This window comes from Fusarium redolens (genome assembly GCF_020744475.1).
Source record: "Fusarium redolens strain MPI-CAGE-AT-0023 chromosome Unknown BKA55scaffold_42, whole genome shotgun sequence".
Classification (NCBI taxonomy): domain Eukaryota; kingdom Fungi; phylum Ascomycota; class Sordariomycetes; order Hypocreales; family Nectriaceae; genus Fusarium; species Fusarium redolens.
This window is the reverse complement of record NW_025763705.1, coordinates 76975-100899: the sequence shown is the minus strand read 5'-3', so window position 1 is coordinate 100899 and position 23925 is coordinate 76975. Positions and strand designations below refer to the sequence as shown.

General features: G+C 35.4%; 5 protein-coding genes across 5 annotated transcripts; 1 reads left to right on the top strand and 4 right to left on the bottom strand.

Moving 5' to 3' along the window:
• Positions 1-11549: 11549 nt before the first annotated feature.
• Positions 11550-12849, bottom strand: BKA55DRAFT_531050 (peptidase S8/S53 domain-containing protein; the record flags this gene model as incomplete). The annotated part of the gene is made up of 2 exons (XM_046189195.1): positions 11550-12497; positions 12553-12849. 2 exons carry the CDS (start codon positions 12847-12849, stop codon positions 11550-11552), a joined length of 1245 nt encoding a protein of 414 aa, XP_046040843.1.
• A 2073-nt stretch (positions 12850-14922) lies between these two features.
• BKA55DRAFT_291672 (uncharacterized protein) lies at positions 14923-15738 on the top strand. Its single transcript, XM_046185544.1, has 2 exons — positions 14923-15135; positions 15190-15738. Exon 2 carries the CDS (start codon positions 15192-15194, stop codon positions 15651-15653), a length of 462 nt encoding a protein of 153 aa, XP_046040842.1. The 5' UTR covers positions 14923-15135; positions 15190-15191; the 3' UTR covers positions 15654-15738.
• Positions 15739-17507: 1769 nt separating this feature from the next.
• On the bottom strand, positions 17508-18368 carry BKA55DRAFT_531061 (xylose isomerase-like protein; the record flags this gene model as incomplete). Its single annotated transcript, XM_046189198.1, has 1 exon — positions 17508-18368. One exon carries the CDS (start codon positions 18366-18368, stop codon positions 17508-17510), a length of 861 nt encoding a protein of 286 aa, XP_046040841.1.
• A 587-nt stretch (positions 18369-18955) lies between these two features.
• BKA55DRAFT_657984 (uncharacterized protein) lies at positions 18956-21263 on the bottom strand (the record flags this gene model as incomplete). Its single annotated transcript, XM_046197502.1, has 2 exons — positions 18956-20050; positions 20112-21263. 2 exons carry the CDS (start codon positions 21261-21263, stop codon positions 18956-18958), a joined length of 2247 nt encoding a protein of 748 aa, XP_046040840.1.
• A 720-nt stretch (positions 21264-21983) lies between these two features.
• Positions 21984-23755, bottom strand: BKA55DRAFT_629226 (major facilitator superfamily domain-containing protein). Its single transcript, XM_046196919.1, has 2 exons — positions 22563-23755; positions 21984-22486 (listed from the first exon to the last, which is right to left on the bottom strand). Exons 1-2 carry the CDS (start codon positions 23663-23665, stop codon positions 22195-22197), a joined length of 1395 nt encoding a protein of 464 aa, XP_046040839.1. The 5' UTR covers positions 23666-23755; the 3' UTR covers positions 21984-22194.
• Between the last annotated feature and the right edge of the window lie 170 nt (positions 23756-23925).

Below are 23925 nucleotides of genomic sequence, written 5' to 3'. Positions count from 1 at the left end.
CCTTATAGCTAAATAGCATACTACTTAGGGTTATTAATATAATATTACTAAGCTATTATAAGATCTCTATTAACATACTATTAAGTTATTAGTAATAATCTTTTACCTTATAATTAAAGCTCTATTTAAGCTAGCCTAGTAATATTTATTTATAAGCTACTTCCTTATCTTTATACTTCCTAGCCTACTTACTTATTACAGCCCTTACTTATAGCTATTAGGCTATATTATAAATACTAATTAAGTCCTAAGAGCTAAAGTGCTATACCTAGCCTAGCCTCTTAACTTATAGTAAATTATAAGTAATATCTTCCTTTAAGTTATCTTTTTATAATTATATAACATCTTTTTCTTTTAGTTAAGCCAGACTTATAGTATTAACCTTATTTATAATACTTTAATTTCTAGTATTAACTTTATTAGCTATATTTAATAAGCTATTTTTATTACTATTATTTTAAATAATTTAGTAATATATATAACTTCCTCCTATTTATATCTATAACTATACCTTAATTTATAATTCTTTTATAATATTATATATTGCCTTTCTTTAATAATAAATAATATTATTATATATAATAGTAAGATATTAATATATATAATAGCTATACCTACCTAAAATAATTAACTTTTTAATTAGTAGGCTATTATCTTTTAGTATTATAATATACTTTAAGTTAGCTAGTTTTAATTTATTATAATAATTTATAATATCCTTAAGTACTTATCTCTTAAGCTAATATTACTATTAAAAATATAACTTAATACTATTACTAAGCTAAATAGCTACTTAATATAGCCAGCAAATAAGTATTTAATAATCCTAATTAAGTTATATAATGTCTTCTATTATTATTTAATATTACCTCTTTAATCTTAATTATAAAAAGTAAAAAGAAAAGTAATATTTTTTTTTTATTAATTATAATTTTCTTTCTTTTATATTATATTAACCCTAAGCTTATACTAGCTAACCCTAAGTATAGGGTTAGGGTTATTTTAAGCTAAATAGCAACTTAGCCTAAGTTTAATTTATTTAAGTTTAAAATTTAAGTAAAATAACCTAACTTATTAAATAATTATTATTTAATTATTTCTTAATAATTCTTAGTTATTTTTATCTAATTACTTATATATAATCTTAATAATATAGTTATCCTCTGCCTTCTTATCTTCCTTAATTTAATTATTATTACTATTCCCTCCCTTCCTTTTTTACTATTACTACCTATATTAATCTCTGCGTTTTAATAGTAGCTATACCTTAACTACCCTATACCTAATATTTAGCCTTATTATTTATAATCGGAATAACCTTATATAGCTAGCTAATAATCCTATTATCTTAAAAAATCGCCTGACTTTATCTAGCAGTAATATAGCTATTAAAAACACCTTCTAAACACCTTATTTACTTAATACCTAGCCTAACTTTAATAACTATAGCTAAAAATAGCTAGTACTATTTAAAATAGTATAGTACTTATTTACTATTATATAATTTAATACTTTATATAATTATAATTAGTTTATTAACTTCTTAAACCCCTTTATTATAGCTAATTTAAGTATTATAAAAATAATAAAGGTAATTTAGTACTTATTATAACTATTTTAAATATATATCTTAATTTAATACTTAATTTAATATTAATATAAATTATGTTATAATAATATTAATAATATAATTATAATAATTACCCTTTTACTATTATAAAAATAATATACTAATAATATAAATAATATATTCTTGCCCTCTCTTATACTTATAATTTATATAATTAAACTCTTGCCTTATATAATAGCCTAGATTACTACTACTTATTAGCTATAAAATACTATATCTAAACCTAATATCTATCTTAATTAGCTAGTAATATTAACTTATTATATTTATTTAAAATATTATAACTAGTTATACTCTTACTTTATTTTAAATAGCTCTTACTCTTACTTTTACTATTATATACTATTACTAGCCTTATTAATAAACTTATTACTATCCTAAAACTCTAATAACTAATATTACTAATAGCTAATTAATTAAAACTTATTATATAGAATTACTATATTAAATAACCCTTATTGCATTTCTTATATATATATTATATTAGCTATGTATATTTTATAACTTACTTATAAATTAACTAGGCTATCCTTTATAGTATTATTTTTATTTTTATTTACTATTAATGCCTTAAATACCTTATTTAAATACTAATATACTATAGCTATAGCAATTTACCTTTATAAACTAATATTTAATATAATACCTAATAATTATTAACTATACTATTAAATAATTTAATAGATATAATTTAATATTTAATTATACTCCTTTACCTAACTTTTAAATTTAATATTAAAGTCTATATTATTATTATTATTATTATTATTATTATTATTATTATTATTATTATTATTATTATTATTATTATTATTATTATTATTATTATTATTATTATTATTATTATTATTATTATTATTATTATTATTATTATTATAACTACTATTACTACTATTAAATCTATTTCCCTTACTCCTAGTCTTTATATCTACCTGCCTTCTCTCTCTCTGCTTTATCTTATTAATCTTAACCTTATAGACTACCTTATCTAGCTATAAATACAAGCCGCATATACTGGCATCTTTTATATTACCTTATACTTACTATTAAAATAATAATATTAATTATAAATACTATATTAATAACTTACTTACTTTATATAATAAATATTAATAAATAACCTTAGCCTGCGTTATAGCCTAAAATAACTTATAATATAATATAATAAAATATATTAAACTATTATATATAAATATATTATATATATTACTTTTTATTATATTTTTATATTAAATACTTAAAATTTCTATAGCTTATACTAGCTAGTTAAATATTATATATATTAATAAAAACATCCTTTTTATTAACTCCTTTACTATTTACTTATATAACTATATTACTCTAGCTTAAAATAACTTTTTATCCTCTTATTTATAATTAAATTAAATCTTTTAATAGCCTATATAATTAGTAATTTATTATATACTTTAATTCTTATTAGCTTTTAACTATATATAATTATAGTTATTTTTTAAAAATAAATACCTTACTTTATCTTTATTATAATTATTTTTAAATAATAATTATAAGATTTATAATAATTAGCTAATATTATTTATTATAGCTAATATTATTAATAACCCTTATACTTTATCCTTTAATAAATATAATATCTCTATTAACTTACTTATTTAGAATTACGCCTAATAATACTTAATATAGTCCTTAACTTAATTAATTATCCCCCTGGCTAGTATATTAAATTAAATTTATATACTATATATATATATTTTATAAATCTAATTTATTAATATTAGCTTAGCCTTAGTATTATTAAATATAACTATTATAAATTGCTATACCTTCTTATATATAATATAAAATATACTTATAGCTTCCTTCTTTATCTCCTCCTAGGCTTCTCTCTTATCTAATAACCTATCCTCTTACTATTACTTATCTATCTTAACCTGCTTTAATTAGGCTACTTTAGCCTATCTCTTTATATATAATTAATATATAACTATAATATAGGCAATCTTAATAATAGCAGAATATATTAGTATATAATATAATATATCTATCTAATTACTAAATAGTAATTTAATAATATTAGTATAGTTTATAATATTAACCTATTTACTTAATCCTCTTTTAATAGCTATATATTTAGATTATTAATATATACTTTAATAATTTTACTTAATTTATTAAGTAACTTACTTTACTACTTTAATAATTAATATCTAGGCCTATTTTTATTTATTATAGCCTTTATATAATATATATAATATATTAACTTAATCTATATAGCTATATAATATGCTTATATATTATTTTTTACTTAATTATTAAATAACTACTTTAGCTTTTTATTTATTTCTTTTTATTATACCTTAAATACTACCTAGCTACTAATCTATATTAATATAGCTATAATATAGGCTTAGCTTATTACCTATATTAAACTATTTTATATTAATTATAATATATACTTATACTTACTTATTAAATTAATTAACTATAATATAGCTTTTAAGTTAAATCCTTTTAAATATATTACCTACCTAATATTCTTTAACTATATATTAGTATTTATCTTTATATTAGCTACTTTAATGTTTTCCTTATTCTCTATTTTAAATTAGCACTATTACTACTTTATTACTTAATTTATTTAGTTAATAATAGCTACCTCCTTAAGCACTATTTAGCTAGCTTATTTACTAAACCTAACCTTAAACTAACTACTACCTAGCTTATTACTAAATAACTATTAATACTAAACCTTAATATATTATAATACCTATTATACCTTTATAGCCTGCTTTTAGGCACTCCTCCCCCTCTTATAGGGATTAGTTTATTTATACTTATCTTAGTAATATTCTTATATATCTTATATTATACTAATTATATATAAATACCCTTTCTTATTATATCTAAGCTTTTAACTTAGTAAATAGATATATAATATAAGGTTAATTATTAATAGTAATAATAATTATATTATTAAATTACTTTACTTTTAGATAATATTAAGGTTATATTAAATTATTATTATAATCTTGCTTTTTTTTTATTAAAATTAACTTATAATACCTATTTAAAAACTACTTTACTTTCTTCTTAATATATATATATTAATATACTTTATAAATAATAAATAAAAACTTAAGTAGTTTTATAAATAGCCTTATATTATTTATAATTAATATTATTAGCTTATAACTATTAAATACTAATAAATTAATTATTAATTACTTTATTTTAATAATTATTAATTATTATTTATATTTATTAATATACTTACTTTTATATTTATTATAACTTAAATCTTAATTTTAACTTAGTTATATATATAACTATAAGTTAATAATTACTATAAACTAATAGATTATAATAATACTAATATAATTTATAATTATACTTATTATTATAACTTAATTATCCTTATAAAATACTTTAACTTAACTATTATTTTTACGTATATTTCTATTATACTCCTATACTTATACCTAGGTATATTAAAATATATAAACTAACTTAAAGTAAATAATTTACTAATTACTCCTTATTATTAATAATACTAAATATAATTAACTAAGTTTTAAGCTAATTATAATATTATAATACTTGGTTTTTATAGCTTAAAGCTAAAATATAATATATCCTTATAACTATAAATTAATATATTACCTTAAAAGCTATTTTTTCTAACTTTTAGTAATAGTAACTTATATCTATTAGGGGCAATGGATTTAGGTCTTTATCTTTATTAGTGTGGTTTATTTTATATATGTTTTCTATTAGATTTAGACTTATATCTGCCTTATAGCTAGGATAGGTTAGGGTTAAATTTAAAAGGGTTAAGACTAGAGTTAGAGATATTAATAAAATTACTATTATAACTTAGTTTCTTTACTTTTCCCTATACTTAAACCTCTTACTTCTTATATAAATTAGGAATAATTCTTATATTAGTTACTATTACTAGGCTGCTAGTCTTTGCTTTTTTATAATACTAATAGCTGCCTGCTATATTAAGATAAAGTTAACCTTGCTATTAGGTAAGCTACTAATTTAATATAGCTTTAAAGGCATTATTTCTAAGCTTTTTTATAATAAAAGCAGAATTAGCTATAAGGTTTAGGTTACCTTTAATATAGTCTCTTAGTAATTTAATTAAAACTAGATAATAAGTAAAATAAAAAGATTTTATATTAGCACCCTAAGCTTAATTATTATAAATAGGGTAGCTATTATAAGGTTACTTTATTTATTTTAAAAAAAAGTTATACCTAACCTATTACTAAACTATTACTAATACTCTGCTCTAGGTCTTATATAAGAAGCGCTTTATATATTAAGTACTATTAACTTATTTAGGTATTTATTTTAATTATAACTTAACTACTAGGCTCTTAAAGTTAGTTATATATTATAAAATAAAATTAAGGACTTTATATTATAAGAGTATAAAGGCTGCCTTAGATATTAAGTTATAATAATTTAGTTCTTATATAAGGATACTAAGTCTCTTTTTTATATTATAAATATTTTAATCTAAGTAGTAATCTAGCTTTGCTGCTATACTAGTATATATTAGCGGCTTATTATTATTATATTAATAAGAGGTTATTATAGGGTCTATATCTAACTAAGCTACTATATAGCTTATAACCTAAAATAGTACTTTCTTATTATCCTTGCTTAGGTTTATAAAATAGTAGATATTAGTAAATTATAGCTAAAAGGTTATAAGAATTCTTTTATAGATTTTTTAATATTTTATATTATTAATTATAATAAAAAAGCTAGGTTAATATCTAGTATTTTAAGCTACAGTTAATAATAATAATAATAATAATAAGTAGAAAAGTGCCTAGACTTAATTATTAATATAAGTTAAACTAAGGAATTCTAATATCTTCTTCTAGTCTGCTAGCTCTACCTTATTAATAGTATTACTAGGGAGTTAAAATAGTATTTATAATATACTACTAAATATTATAAACTAGTATTATATATATAATTTTTATTATTTAATAATACCTAATACTTCTAGCTTAACTTTACTTATATTAGTAATCTTATAACTAATTATCTAGTCTTATACTAAGATTTTAAAAGTAGCCCTACTAATAGATATATTATACTAGCACGTAGCTATCTCCTTCTATCTCTTATTCCTTTAAATTATAGCTATATAATAAGTAAGGAAGTGTTTATTACTATCTAATTATAGGATATTAATTATCTAGTCCTTAACCTAGGCAGCTTTCTTATAGAATAAGTTAGGGTCTTAGCTTAATACTTTAGCTACTTATATCCATACCTAGCTATAGCTATTAGCTAAGGCTAAATCCTATTAATTTACCTAAAGCTTAAGATTTAAGTTTAATAGTAAAGTATCTATTTATAATTAGCTATATTAAAATATAAGGTAAAGAGAGTCTATCCCTATTAGAAAAAGGCTTTAATATCCTAAGTCTAGGTAATTAATTAATAAAACTTACCTTTATTATAGAATTTGCAGGTCTATTATAGCTCCTCCTTATTAGCACCTATCTCTTATATATATGCCTTAAGAGCCTTAATATAATATTAGCTAGCTATAACCTCTACCAGGCTCCCTTAATTAACTAATAGATATTTATTAAAGAAGGGTAATTCTTTAGGAATATTAAGGTTAATTAACTAACCTTATTATTAGAGATGCTTTATTATCCTTAATATATTAGCTTAATTACAAAAAACTAGTAAATAATTCTCTTTTGCCTTTTAGTTTAGCCTGCCTTATATGAAAATAGTATAGAGGGTTCTTATATACTTTATATCTAAGTGCTTATTCTTTCTTAAGCTTTATATAGAAGTTAGAGCATTAGTGGGTATATAAGCTATTAGGATTTAATGCTTTTATACTTACTCCTATATAAAGTCCTTGTTTTTAAAGTATATCTTCTTTCCTTCTCTCTTATTATACTTATCTACCTTATTATTTACTTTTTCCCTCTTACTTAGATATTTAGCCTTAGTAACTATTAATAATAATAATACTATCTTATTCTAGTTACTGGCCCTTTATAAGTAGGATAGATAATAGGTAATAATAAAGCTATCTTCTTTTTAGCAGAATTCCTATTTATATAGATAATTTAATTTAAAAATATATAAAAACTAAAGTTCTAATAATCTTAGTAGTTTTAAATAATATATATATATTTTAAATATAAAAGAAGCTATTTAAATCTTACTTAGAATTAGGGGGGAAAGGATTATAATATTAGTTAAATACTTTATAGGGATTATTATCTATTATAGGGACTGCAATTAAACTAGGGGGCAGTAGTTATTTAATATCCTTACTAAACCAGGCTAAGATATAAGTATACTACCTTATATAAATTAAGTATTATTAGCAAGCTAACTATATATTAATATAGTAAGAAGGTTTTATTATTTTCCTTCTCCCTTTCCCTCTTTCTTTTATAATTAGCCTTTAACCTTAAGTTTTAACCTAAATAACTTTAAATACTTTATATTAACCTTTATAGCATTATTTATAATAGGAAGGCTAGGTAATAATAATAATATAATATTCTTTATAAAGGAGTTTATAGCAGTTTATAAAATACTTTAAGGCCAGATTATAAAGGAGGCTTATAAGGTATATTACAGTAAGAATTAGTTTTAGATAAGATTATATTAGCTACATAAGTTTTAATATAATTAATATAATTTTAATATAATATAACCTATTACCTTACTAGTTTAATATCTTATTATTAAGATAGACCTATATAATAGCTATAACTTAAAAAACAATAATAATAATAACATATTTTATCTTTATAATAGCATTAATAATAGAGAGAATAATATAGATCCTAGCTATATTTAACCTAATAAAGATATTATAGTAAGATAAACCTAGAAGTATTTAAAGGAGCTCTTCTTATTTACTAATATAGAGGAGATTATACTAGTGCTTTATAGAGGTAGACTGCCTAATAATAGCAATATAAAAATGCATTAGACTATTATAAATATATCTATTATAGTTAAATAGTTAATAGAGTTTTTTAGTAATTGCTTTACTATTTAGAAATAGCTTAAAAATAGATCTTACCTAACTTAAAACTTAATATCCTATTAAAATAAACTAGTATATCTTATCAGATAGGATATAAAGGAAGGCAAGGCCTTATTTTAGTAATAAATATAATTAGATATAGAGAGGTAAATATATAAGCTAGTTATAATTAAGAGCCAAAGCTAGGTTAGCTAGGATTAGAAGGTCTTTTAGGCTATATTATAAACTTAGAAATAAAATAAAAACCAGACTTAACTTAAAATAGCTAGAAATAAATACATAATCCTAATTAAGTTACCCTTATTATCTATTATCCCTAATATATTAAGATCTATGCTAATAATATATTTATTTTTTATTTAGTTTAGTAATTAGGTTTACTATATTAAAAAGATATAATTATATATTTTATATTACTTTATCTCCCAAACCCTATTATTCTTTTATATACTTTACTTTAAGTAAATATAAATATTTTATTATAAAAGTTAGCTATATATATTTATTTATATATATATCTCTTTATCTTATATATATAATAAATATATAAAATATAATATTACTAATAGTATATAGGGTAGGCTGAACCTAGACTGGCTTTAACAAGGGTACCTCCTTATTATTTAAAAATTTATAAATAAGTCTGCTTCCCCTACCTGCCTAATAAAAGTATATAAATAGTACTAACTCTTGCTATTCTAATTATTTCCTTATAGAGGATACTAACATTAATAATAATATATATAATCGCTAATAGTAATACTATAATATATATAGCTTGTTTTTACTTTATTATTATTTTATAAATAATATAATATATTTACTTAGAGATTTAACTTTATAGATATTAATTTATACCTTAGGGTTAAAAACTTCTAGTTCTATTTACTTTATGCAAATGTCTAAAGCTATTTATTTTGGCTTTATTGGCCTACCTTTTAACCTATCCTTGGGCTATAACCTAAGCCTAACCCTACCCCCAGGACTTCGGGGAACAAAGGTGATTAATAAGCCTAACTTATATTACTTAGTTATTAAGAAATATAATACTTTATACTGCTTAGTATTATACCTTATAGTATCTGCTAATATAAACCTAGTATAGACTAATTTATCCCTTAGAAATTACAACTATTACATGTCCCTACTTATATTACTAATATAGACTAGTTTACCAATTAAAAACCCTAACTATTATACTATTATAGTAGTTATATAGCAGACTATTCTCTACACTTATATAAGGTATCCTTTATTACTTTAAGAGTTAAGAATAGTTTTTATTATTATAGTTATAATAAAGTAAGGTTTATATTAATAAAATTGCTTTTAGGGTATATATTATAATTAATATAGCAGACCTAGTAATATAATAAGGTAAAAGGGGATACTATCTTAATACTTATTAAAATAGTTATTTTATAAAAAACTAAAGATATATAAGGAAAAGATGGCAAGGGCATATAGGCTAGGATTAGGCTATATTAAATAATATATTAAATTTATATAACTTTTATACTACTACTACCTTATTAACTTATTATAATAACTATACTTATTATACTAAAGCTATAAGCTATAAAGTCTAATCTAAATTAATTATAGAATTATTTTAATTATAAAGTCAATTAGGCAGTATAAATTCTAAGCTAGAGCAGAACTACCCTTGCCTATAATGTAAACACAAACTAAGCCTTAAATTGCTTATTAACCTGCCCTTCCCTAGGTAGACCGTCAGTATTTCCCTATGAGACCGGGGAATAAACCGGATATAGACATGCAGTTAAGAAGTGAACAGGGGTACGCGACAATTGGGGGTACACAACAATTAGGAATAGAAGAGTAGGGCAGCTGGCTATAGGTAGTATAAAGTAGAGGGGGTAATATTATATAAAACTTTGTTTTTCATAACAGAATATTAATATAGATAATTGCCGAGAAGCCTGCAATGATGTTCGATAACAATGTATACAGTCTAGATAGACAAGACCAGCAGCGTTGATGTTTAAACTTGTACTTATAGTTGTTATGATATCTGTTTTTGGAATACGGTGACGCCAGGCCTGTTACCAAGTGCTGACTTTTGGCCAGTTTGTAGGCTTGCTCAACGTCCAGGTCTTGTTCGCTGTCATGTGCTGGCCAGGGTACATGGTCGTCCTCGTAAGCCCATCCTTGCATCCGCATCTCTAGGAGGAGCCTTGCTGGTAGCTTGGCAAAAAGATTAGGAATGGCATTGGCCATTGAGGTGAAGGCGGTGCCTAACTCAGCGTAGACAAGGCCAGCGACGTGCTGGGAATTAGCATTGCTTGTAAATCCCCACCTGCGATAGCCATTATCTTTCGAGTGAATTCGGCTAATGGAGTAAACTCCGGATACTTTTTAATCACCTCAGACTCATTTAAGCTTATTTGGATTCCCGTGGTCGGCCATGCCAGCTGCAACCTGACTATTCTTTTAGCTGCTTCGATTTATATAGGGATATCCTGCCTGGCGAACTAATCTTGCGCGGCTGTATATTGCTCCATTTCTTCGGCCCTCCGATCTTGAAGGTGCTGCTTGGTATTGAGAAGCAGTGCGGAAACATTGACCCATCATTTGAACTCGACGTGGTCTTCCTGCTGTCGGCACGAATGGCAAAGCCAATTGGTGCATGAAAAGATCAGGTCGAAGACGGCCAGTACGCTTTAGTAGGGTCAACATGAATCTATAATCTCTGGATCGTTCTTGCCAGGGATACTTCCATACAAAGCACGTTATTGAAGTTCTCGTTCGCACTTGCACAACTATTGTGTTGCCAAACAGCTTTATTGAACTATTATCTCGCCGCAGCCCTCGCTTGACGCTGCTATATGGAACCCTATTCTTGAGTATGTTGCCTATAGACTATGCACCACCCGCATTATAGGCAAGGCGGTTATTACTGCCATTGGGGTCAGACACAACATTGGGAATAGCAGCGCTGAGGATACGTTGAGTGACAGCAGCAGAACCTCGGATACCCTCCTTCGAGATAAAATATGCAGCAAGACCAGCAACATGGGGCGCGGCCATGCTCGTGCCAGAAAGGTACCTGCTGCCGGAGTCGCTAAGGTGCCACGAACTGAGAACACCACTACCAGGGGCAAAGATATCAACTAAGGAGCCATAATTAGACCATGCAGTGCGGTAGTTAGAACCTTCAACAGCACCGACAGTAATAGCGGATGGAGCAGAAGCGGGTGAGTAGTATGAGGCATCGTCATTTGAATTGCCAGCAGCGACAACAACGGTGAGACCAGCATCAGTAGCGGCCTTAACGGCATCATTGACGGCGGCAGTATAGTAGCCCCCGAGGGACATATTAATGACAGCCTTTTTGGCGACACCTCGGGCCTTGGCGTTTTTGACAGTCCACTGCAGGCCTTGGATTACACCAGCCATAGTGCCAGAGCCGGTCTTATCGAGCACCTTAACTGCAAGCATTTGACAGGCCTTGGCCACGCCGTAGGTTTTGCCGCCTATAGTGCCGGCAACGTGAGTGCCATGGCCATATTCGTCCGTATTGGGAGAGCCGCTGACAAAGTTGGCGCCCCAGGTGGCGCGGCCATCTGAGAACTCCTTGTGGGTGATTCGAATGCCTGTGTCGATTATATATACATTCGTGCCGGCGCCGGCAGTGGTGTCATAGTAGTAGCTTGAGTCGAAGCCGGGGGGATTAGGTGCATGTGAGATGCGAGCGAGACCCCAAGGGGCTCGTTGCTGGTTGGTGTATGCGCGCTTGGTTAGGGGGCCAAAGGGAAAGGCAGCAGCGGCAGTGATGTTAACCACAGTATCCTTCTCAATATAAGCGACCTATTCACTAGAGTTAGTATCTATCTCAGTAGAACTCAAGGTTAGAAGCGCTTACTAGATCAGAGTTAATAACATCTTTAAGCTCTGAGGCTGGAATCTCAGCAATGTAGCCTTGGAAACCACCAAGGTTGATATTCTCAATAACACCCTCTTTGCCCTTACTCTTGGCCTTGGAAGTGATGGTCTGTTCGTGCTTCTGTTTGCTGCCAGACTTCATATTGGGCTTGTACATGATGATGTAGCTGTCCGGAATAACAGCTGCAGAGTCGACTCCACTGTTCTTAATGATCGCCTGGCTAAGGGCTAAACCAACAAGTCCAGTAAGACCGAAAAGAGCTGTGGTAAACTTCATAGTTATGATGGTTGCTTAGAGTATAATAAAAGTAAAAGTTCTTTAAGATAAGGAATAGATCTTTATTGTAAAATGTGTTGTTGGTAACAGAGGGACAAAGAGGTCTATAACAACCTTCTTATACTTTTCCTCATTCTCTATTATCATAAGCTCACTATCCAGCAGTCCTAATATTTTGGTATACTATTGGGCTGAATGGCAAGAACTTCTGCAGGTGGTAGCTCGGCCCCGACTAATCGAGTGAGGATCACATGGCGAAAATGAAGGGTTCACACTTCGAACGGCTTCTAAGTTCTTCAAACGGCCTCTAAGTTCCAGCCTTAACAACCGGAAACGGAGATCCACAACCGTTCTGTTTCTTAGAACGGACATAGTTCAAAGGTCAGGTCGGTTTCGCCAGCGCCCTCAGTGGCTTGTCATAGCTAAACACCGTTTAAAAACGGAGATCAATAAGCCCCGTTCCGAAGTAAGTGCTGTGAAAATAAGTCTCGACAACAAATACATAGGAAGGACATTCCACGCATTGAACTTGGGCTGTCACATGCACGCTAACTTAGCGCCACTTAAACTTAGGGATTACATTAACGTTCCTGCATATGTGGTCAACCTTGAAGTAACCCCCACTCTCTCAGCCGCTTAGGCCTCCCTCTGTGCATACCTTAAACCTTAATTCCTATTCACCGCCATCCTGCCACTGACGCTCATATGCGTTGACGGTGGAGGTATACATATTTTAAAAAAGGTTTAAAGCAGGCTAGGCAGGTCATATAGTTCCTAGCTCTTGAGTAGGCTTACAATCTAGGCCCTAGGCGAGATTTATGCCTCCTCATTATAATCTACACCCAGGCAATAAGGTTTACAGGACCTTGGAAAGTGCACCAAGACAACATACTGGCATATGATGGGTTATAGGTACGAAGACTATGAGTCTGTCAGCCTGGTCAGGTTATATAGCCTAACAAGTCAGCTGGCTGATTTATTAGGGCTTTCTTAAGCTAGTTAATAACAAAGAAGCAGAGCTTAGTCTTGTACTTAGAGGGTTTTGCTATTTATCTGTAGAGGTATTAAAAAAGCCATTAAGGAAAGCTAAGGCCGGCTAGAAAGAAGGATATAAATAATTTATTCTTAGTAGAGCTCCAAATAGCAGAACGCCATTTATTGGTAATTGAAGCAGGATGTTCTTCCGATTAAGTAGCATTTGAGCTAAGCGATGAGCTGAATGGCTAGACAGAAGAGAAAATAGGTCTCCCTAAGGAAGAATCAAAGGAATTGAACCGGGCTTTTCGTCTTGAAAACCGAATTTCGCTAGCTTTATGTACATGATACCCGCATTTGTAGCAGGTGGGATGGCAGCTGTTGGGTTTATGGTCCCTGCGTAATCGTGGTGGGGCATGATGTTCCCGGAAAATACGTCTAAGAGCATGATGCTAAACCCATTTGACAGCATGCAACAAGTTATGACAGGCTGGGCCACCAACTAGGTAGATTCGCTTGAGTCATGGGCTCATGGTCGAAAATCTCGAAACCAAGGCGGTGCTGACTTTTGATGGCAGGCAAATGTGATGGTCTCTCGGCATTTGGTTAACCGGTGGACTGCGGGTTTAGCTTTGTACTATCCATACGTAAAACGTGAAACGTAAAAATGTAGGGGCTCGGGGGTGTGAAAAACGGTTAGCCCGTCGGACTTTGCAGTTGTTTATGACGTCCTTCGGCCGATGGAAGTGGAGATTCTTGATATACTCGGGCCGATTAGACTCTAGACCTGCGCAGGGCGGAGTCCTGATGATATCGCAGTTGTTAACTACAGATACAGGGCGGGCTATGAGAAATTGACGCGCGCTTCATACGTTACTGTGCGTTTGAGCAATGGAGGCACGATTTTGGCCTCCGGCGAAAGCGCGTTGTGACAGCGTGCTCGGAATGCCATTGTAGGAAACAGAAATGTGACCGCGCATTGCCATGCAACTTTTGTCTCAATCGCGGTGTCCCAGAAAGGTGCTCCTATAATAAAACAAAGCCCAGTAAGTCACCCTAGAAACTGACTTGACCGCCCTTGCTTGAGTGGTCGTTTGATTTGCCGTGTCCGCAAACATGTACTGATTGATTACTGCTCTGGATAACAGCCGACGCAGCCCGATTCTTCGAGATTTCCACGATTCTGCTCCACAAGTAACGGCCCCTGCTCCTCAACTTGATCTGCTGCTAAACGCTGCGCCAACGATTTTCCCAGAGCGAGTTGGGTATTCGGGACAGGAGAATGTGAATGCCTTTGTCAATCTGCGTCAGGTAGCGCTCAACCTCCCACAATAGAAAGACCTGATGCTAATGTATGAGTCGAAGCCATGGATGGCTCCGGCCGTGAAGTGCTTGTTGAGCTCGATAACAGAGATCTTACCACCGTGCGAAGCGATCCTGCCTATGAAAGGTTGATTGAACAGCTTCCTACGCACCACATTTGCCAGCAACTGATCAGAAATTATTTTGATGAGGCCAATTGGAAATTTTACGCTCTAGAGCAATATTACTTCGAAAAGCTCTATTCCTTGTGGCTCCACGCGACAGTAGCACCAGCTTACACTAAGTCTAGCCAACGAGTCCCCATCGATCTCATCTATTTCCCGGCTCTGTTCTTTCAGGTATTGGCCGTGTCCCTTCAATTCTTGCCCCCAACTGCCAAGGTGAGAGGAGGGCTGAACATTTGTGAGCAATCTGATTGTGACAAACTATCGCTCAGTTTCAGCAATATAGGCAAGGAGATCGTGGCCTTGCTCCCCTTGATTTCCCTCGCGACTGCGTTTTGTTGAAGAAATGGCCAATTCCCTGCTAGGTGACCCGACGCGTCACCTTTCGGCAAGCGCTAGGCTTATAACTTCATTAAATGATAACCAGAGCTTAAGATGTATTTATTTCGGAAATATAACTATTAATATGCTAAATATAAAGATCTAACTATTATCTATAGCTAGTTTAGGCTTATATATAATATAATTATAAAGTATAATATTTAATTAAATAATATATAGAACTTTAATAAGATTAGATTTATAATAGGTATTATTATAGCTAGAATAGTTATTATAGGTTTAAAAAGATAAGAAAGATTAAAATTAATTAATATATCTTAAAAACTAAGAATAAAATATTATAATTTAATTAATTAATACAAAAGGTAAATTAATTATAATTTTTATTATTAATATAAGTTAAAAACTTTTTTTTAAGTTTATAAATTAGCCTTAAAAGCTATATCTAAGTATCTTTAAAATTTAATATAATTTAAATATTTATTATCCTTATAACTAGCAAAGCTTTATTAAGTTAAATTATTATAATTAGCTACCTTAATTATAGCCTAAACCTAGCTATATATATACTAGCTAAAAAGCCCTACTTCTTAGCTAGCCTTAACCTTCTTCCTATAACCTACCTAAAAGGATACTATGCTTTAATTATCTATTATATAGTAAGTTATCTAACCTAAATACTTTCTATCTGTAATTACTAATAGTATTATAGTTATACTATAATACTTTAAAAAAGACTTGTTAAATCACGATCTTATAGTGTAGTGCATAGACATCTTCCTCTTCGCGACAACATTCTCTTTCTTACACGTATGGTAGGGGCTTTTAGGTACAAGCATCTACCTCTTAGATAATATATCAGCTTTAGGCTATAAAATTGGCACATAAGCCCACTTTTAGCCGTAGAAGAGATATATCTCAAAAGTAGACCCAAGCATAAGCGCTAGTCCTAAAGCGGTCACCTTCCAGACACTCCAAGTCAGCTTTACGGTGACCGCTTATAAGCGGCTTTCTACAGCCGTGCAGGTGTATACAGTCCCAGTAGATGGTGTATCCATACTAAGTGGGGCCCTTTACACTGCCCAAGTCCGTTCCGCAGGAGGAAAATACGCACGCTCAGGGCGCAGTACAGTACCTCCAAACTTACTTTTCTGGCCCTGCAATGATTGCAGGCGGTTCGGAAGCGTTTGCGACGGCGTCCATCAGCCAATTTGGCTGTTTGAGGAACAAACTTGAATCGTGTAACCATATTTTCATATCTATGAAGCGTAGCTAGGGCCAGTCGAGCGCTTGCGGCAACTCAATAATGACACAGAAGCTGACTGACTCGGTGTGTAGAAACGGACACTAAGCATAACATGCCACCGTAGGGACCTCAGCTCGCGCACAGGATCCAGGATATGATAGGCATGGCGTTTTAGCGTCTCATAGTCGCTTATGGAATTAGCCGGCGATTGATATGTGTTAATCACGACAGCAGCGCACCAAGCGGGGGTATCCGAGTCAGGATAACGACCTAGTGCCAAGACTCTAGCAGATAACGGAATTTAGTAGCCTGGGCACTTGGACAGATAGGCGGCATCAACAAGGCCTATCTTTGCCAGTGGAGGAGGCGGGGAACGGGGCTAGTTACTGTATGCACATAAATATGGACACATAAATACGTCATGGCAAGTGGCGGCGGTTGTGCACCGTGTCTAAAGCTGTTACCGACCAAAAAGGGATCCTTGCGGGCATGTATTCCTCCTATGGGTTATCCCGAATATTCTCCTATTTATCAGTCATGAAGGCTACTGAAGTCTACTGTATGATGGAGCGAGTGGTGATAGAGTTGAAGACTGTAGAATGTTCATTCTAGTTGGTTCGTACGTATGGTGCTAATGCCTTTGCCGAGCGTCTCAGCAACTCGGTATAGTAGCTGTCTGAAAGCAAGCCCGAGTTAGGATCATCTTCGTTTCCGAGCTGCCTCGAACCAAAGTCTCCAACTGGCGTTCGGTCAACCGGAGGGAAACATTCCACGGTCAGACCCCCATCGTACCCAGCTTCTACCAAAGCCTGCATGATACTCTTCCAGTGGAAGGACCCATCGCCGGCGGCTAATCGATTGTTATCAGCGACATGAAAGTCAACTATACGAGAGTGACAGGCGCGTATTGCCGTGAGGAGATCTGGCTCCTCGATTGCCATGTGGAATGAATCAAATATGATGCCAACATCATACCCAACCTCGTCAGCTAGGGCAAGAGATTGCTCAACCCGGTTGAGGAAGAATGTTTCAAACCGATTAAGTGCCTCTAACCCGACTCTCACGCCTCGTGCCTTAGCAAACGATGCAACCTCACGTAGGCCCTCAACAGCCCATTTCCACTCGTCTTCCGGCTTCGATTGAGAGGAGGTAGTTTCGCAATGTCCAGGCACAACGGTGACAATCTGTCCCCCAAGGCCAGCCGATAGTTCCACAACAGCTTTCATATATTCGATAGTCTCAAGTCGCTGCTGACTGTCTGCAGCGATCAGATTCCTCCTGCCTCGCTGCATGGTCACAGTGCCCCAACATTTGATGCCATATTGCTCTAACAAACGTCGCGTCTCTTGAATCGGATACTGCTCGGGCTCGCCTGGTAGCTCCACACCTTGGTATCCGAGCTTCTGAAGCCGTGCAAGGCTGGTTTCGAGAGGCTCATTACGCATCCAAGTATGGGCTGCAAGATGCATGGTGATGGGGTGGAATAGTTCAGAGAATAGGAATGCAGAGTATGAGGGAGAAGAGAGATGGGATTGCCTCCTGATTGGGGAGTTAACGTTGCCTAGGTATGCCTGTATTTGTATGGTTCTTGATCACAGTGAGGAAGCGAAAGTTGAGGAGATGCCCAATGCAGCAAGTAAATTATTTGACCTGTTTTAGGGTGGGCCGAATCTTCCCTCCATGTGAGCAAATCGGATCATCGTCCGTCCCATGAACACACCTCGGAGACCTACCTGACGGAAGGCTAATTATCCACCCACATCCGATGTGCGATACTTGATACCTGAATAGGCCTGGCCCATCGGAGTAAAGCAGTGAGATGCGGGCTCTCATCACCAGTTTCAAATGCAATAGCTCTCAGTCTGTGTTTACTTGTATGCCGAGATGGACGGACACAGGCACCACTGTAGCTTGGATGGCCTTTCCAGACCCTGTAAATGCAAATGCCTGTCAAATTCGCTGCCACGAGACAGTATCTAATACCGGACAAGGGATTTTGTAGTCTATTATAGTCAGTCTTTAGATACCTGATCCGTCCATTGATCTTCCTACTAAACTATTTGTGTGTGCGTATAAATTCCCTCAAGACGTTGTCCGCAAGTTTGGCTACATTATTCTGGAAGTGATCCCAACCAAGAGAACATAACCAATTGATGCTCCCGACACTGAAAACAGTACCACCACCTCCTGCCTCGTAGTATGTCATGTCCGATCTTATCTCATTTGTCTGCGTACCAACGGTTTTGGTCATGGGAAAGTCAGCATCCTCCGGGAAGAGGCCAAACTCGTCGGGATGTCCCACAGTCGTCGCTACGACAATAGTGTTGGGGGGACTGCCAAGGTAGAAGTTGCACTTGTCAATTTCATCGCCACTAGCACCGCCACCAAAACCCTCCGTCCCAAGCAGTTCATCTTCAGCAATACCTTTGAACATCCAAGCCAAGTTCTCGTCTCGGCTTGCCTCTGTTCGCTTGTAAGGGACTCCAGGACCCTGCCCGACGGCGCAACAACCAACGCCGACTATCTTGTTAGCTGCTAGGCCACGCGACCGCCATAGTAATCCGAGCTGACCATTTATGCTGAAAACACGGTCACTCCCGGGCAAGGTGAAGGACCTGCATCCCTGGTCGCCTCGTCGAATCTCAACACGATGCAAGTTTCCAGACCCAGTGGCACAGCTCCAATAAAACCCATTTCCACCCAGGTACATGAGATTGCCGCCCGCCTTGACGAAGTCTATGTAGGCGAAGAGGGATTCGACAGTATGATACTCGGGATGAGATGATGTGACGACAGTTTGGTACGGCTGAAAGGCTTCCTTTCCTCTAACGTGCAAATCATGGTCCGTCACCACATCATATGGGATGCCGCTCCGCTCTAGGAACTCCAAACCAATAAGGTCAGCACTAAGGCCACGGGGACGATGGAAATTCCAGCTCAAATAGTCGGGCCGTAGATTGAGGATAGGTCTTTTGGCAGATGAATGTATGACTCCCGATCGATCGTTATGCACGTCGTAACAAGAAAGGCCAAGATCCAGCCTTCGCTCGGTCTTAGCGGCATGATCATCCCTTCTCACGTTCCACTTGTAGTCGGCACCACTCATCAGATGCTCTCTATCGTATACATGCTCGTTAGCATATGCTAGATACTGTAGTGGGCAAATTTAGTTAGCCATGGCATTATTACGACGAGACTAGTTGAGAACTTACCGTGAAGGTAGAGAGAACATATGCTACCTTGGCTCCCAATGATGAAGCTGTTGATTCGGTGGGACGCACGAAGAAGGGAATCGAGTCGCGCAAGGCAAGCCCTGTTGCGCGAACAACGACGGCGTAGGCGCCGGACCTCAATGTCCGAGGCAATACCATGTTCAGGTCTGTTTCCCATGCTGCGTCATCCAGGTCATCTTCGTGGAAATGTATAGCGTTGTATCCACGATCAGTCTTGGTCCAATCGGATTCTGTCCCGTCCCAGTCGTGTCCAGCGACTGCCCTGGTCGGGGCATTGACCAGACGCCCATCAGCCCCGTTTCCGGAAACATCGACAATGGTAGCTCCATCCATTTGCAGTGCAAAATTCCACTTGGCGAGGACAGATGTCTCCGATGTTGTTGTTGCTGATCGAAGCTCGGGGCCGCTTATCCGGCCGTTGAAGAAGTTAACTGGTTTTTCGCATGATTTGTCGGCCTTCTCCGCATAACTGGCCGCGATTGTAAACACACAATCTTCTTGGATCTTTGCTTCACTTGGCAGGACTGTATTCCCTGCCACGGCAGTTCCGGTTTTCTCGGAGAAAGAGGCAATGGGAGTCAACTCGAAGTTTACTTGGTTAGATTGTATGGTGAAATTTAGTGCTACCCATTCTTTCAGTGCCGGCTTGAAGCCCGTGGGTACTGCTTGGATACATGATCCGGTTCCAATCCAGAGCTCAGCATAGCCTTGCTTTGTTAGAACAGCGGCGAACCCGCGACTCGACGGAACGTCTAGCGTCGATATGATGGTCTGGACATGGGTGGCTTCTTCCACAAGATGAGCCTGGAAATGAACAGTGACATTTACCCCATCTTGGCTGATTCCGTAGTCCCGCATGGCAACGACGGCATACGAGCCTGGGTTAGCCACCTGATATCGTCCAGCAAGGATGCCATCAGGGATGTCCTGAACTGTCTCCTGGATCATACCGTCGAAGTCTTGGCCTTGAGGACCGTATATCAGGCGCACAACGCTGTAGTGAAGATCTTTCTCGGTTGATGAGACCTTGACAGCTATCTGGTCCCCAGGAGACGCGATCCACGGTTCAACATAGCCGGTGATCTCCGAGGGGTAGCCTGGTGTAGGGAGAGTGACGGTTGTGTAGTTCATGGTGCAGTTCAAGACGGAATTTTCTAGTGAATCGAAAGAACAATATGCTCTATGATGATGGTTTCAAGAGGATCGGGGCTCATTGGATCAATTTATAAATGATATCTTGTGTACCCGTCGAAGCTATGTTTTTGGTGGGTAACAGAGTTCTAGGACACATTGGCGGGCTTACTTACTGTTTTGGATCAACCGCCATAGCTGGGTCGGTACCATATCTTGACGATGAATCCAGCCACTGAGGGGGAGTAAAAAACATAGTGGAAGGTAGACGGATAAGGTCGTGATCGGTAATTCCTTTGGTTTTACTGGGTTATGAACGGATGGACGTTATCCGCACTATAGATGAACTCCGGAAGCTAGATTACCCCGCTACAGTACAAGGTCGGGAAGCGCAAAACCGGGCACACTAACCTACGGCTTTGAGGCTATCCAGACAACGGATCAGAGTTAGAATTAATATTCCGTTGTGCCCAAGGCACGAACGAAAGTGACAAGAACCCTGCGGGCTGTCAGGAGGTGGAATAGTGCAGTGCGGCGTCTGTAAATTATCTTGCCATCCTCTCGGATATGTGCTATATCTAACCTGGCCGGTGTTCCGAGTCCGTACAATGAGTTGACGTTTTATCCTAACACGATTTCCACTTACTTCATACATCATACTTGTAACTACACAACATCGCTTTCCATATCGGATGTTAGGAGAGAATACATGTAATATACCCCGAAAGGTTTTTTGCTTCCTTCTAATAACTACAAGAGCTATTTGCTTCTCTACAGATGACAAAATCCACCACATCAAAAATTAAACAAAAGTCAGAGTTGCATCGGCTAAACTGAAAACAGCCCTTAACCAGATTCTCACTGCCATGCATACCAATAGTTCGCCCAGATTCATGCTGGCCACCTTTGGGCTCTCCAGAGATTGGTATGATCAATGGTTCACGGCTTCCAGAGGCTCCGCGACAACCTCCTCCATAGTCTCATCTGAGAACCTAAGATCCTTCTCGAGATCAGAGTGCTCCGTGACCTTGATCCAGATGACGGGTGATGCCAGGATCAGAGAGAAGGCCAAAAGCCCCCAGCACGTATATAGCTGGCCCATGTAGGACACCCTCTTCACATCCAGTTGCGGTGCAATAGCTGCACCTGTTGGCTGCATGCCCTTATAAAATCCAGTAAAGTTGGCAAGCTTGCGGCTGTTGTTCGTCATGGCGCCCATCATCCTATACACCGTTAGCACCACGTCAAAAACCGCTGAAGCGAGGTAGCCTGCTCGAACAATGGACCAATGTGACTTACCAGTAGCAGTACCCCTGACAAGCGGAGTCGTACATCCCATAGAAAATGTACAAGAACATGGGACCGATATAGCCGGAGTCGCTCCAATCAAGCTTCAGCTCCGGGTATTCTTCCATCTTCTCTCGCGTATAGGTCTTTTGGAACTCGTATCCCCCAGCCCAGATGCCCATTGTGAGCACGAAGAGGAGGTTGCCCACAACTCTCGCACGTGTAGGACGGCGGAACATCTTTATGTCCAAAAGAAATCCAAAGATCCAGGCGCCGATGATCTGTGCCGAAAAGTACAAGACGTTGTTGAGTGCGCGAGTGCGAATGTTGAACATTGGGAGATTGACGCCTTGAAAGTGGTAGGTGTAGAACCAGTTCGAGACTAAGAACATGGGGAAAAGCAAGACAGTATACCAATCAGTCTTCAGTGTCTGCCAGAGACCGGTAATCTCGGATTTCCACGTCGGGTTCTTCATCGCAATGACTCGTGAGCCATCTTTCCTTACGACAAACTTTGGGTTGCAAAGGAACTCAGCCAGGACGAAACCACAGGTAGTCAGTACAATGAAGCCAATGTAGGTACCATCGTTGACCGACCCGCTGCTGGAGTGTATGTTCTGACCCAAGGGGATTAGACCTCCGAGGACAGCTCCCATACTGAAGATGGCCCAGAACAAGGATATAGCATGGCCCTTGTCCTCCTCGGCAGGGTATGATATCATGACTGCTCCCTGGGCCGTCCAGAACAAAGCGGCAGTGAAGCCGAGCAGGGCACTAGCGAACATGAGAAAGCCGACATTCTGTGTGTGATTGTACACTAGCAGAGAAGCCACAAACACAGGATATCCAAATCCGCCCAGAGCCAGGGTCATACGAAGGCCGATCCTGTTGACGACGCTTCCAGCAAAGAATCCAACCACCGCGAAGACGGAGTTTAGGATGGTGTTGGCATTGTTGATGTCGTGGGCGTTGACCATTCCGCCTCCTCCCAGGCCGTTGATGGCACTGAACATGCCCGGACAAAGGAAGCTTGCAAAAGCCACAAATGTGACCTGAAACCCGGCAGACGCGTAGCAAGGGATCTTAAAAAAGCCCAACTTGAAGGACTTATACATCCATGGGCTTCCCGACACACGTGTTTCTCCGACCTCGAAGTCCTCCCTCCTGGATGGGTCAGGGTCTTGGACTTTGAGACCCTTACCGTCCTTGAGGTCTGACCTGTCAGACATGTCGTTATTATGATGCAATGGGATCTAGTTTCGTCAAAATAAATAAGAAATCCAGTGGAGACAGATGAGAAAACGGTGTAAGACTGTAGGACAAGGGGAAGTCTGAGGTTGGGAATGCGACGCTCTATGAGTCAGTTATGCTTCGA

Bases quoted from the DNA above. Each gene is read 5' to 3' on its own strand.
- BKA55DRAFT_629226 (XM_046196919.1), bottom strand. From the start codon at position 23,665: ATGTATAAGTCCTTCAAGTTGGGCTTTTTTAAGATCCCTTGCTACGCG. The intron at 22,487-22,562 runs GTAAGTCACATT...AACGGTGTATAG, and splicing joins TGTCAGGGGTACTGCTACTG to GATGATGGGCGCCATGACGA.
- BKA55DRAFT_291672 (XM_046185544.1), top strand. From the start codon at position 15,192: ATGGATGGCTCCGGCCGTGAAGTGCTTGTTGAGCTCGATAACAGAGAT.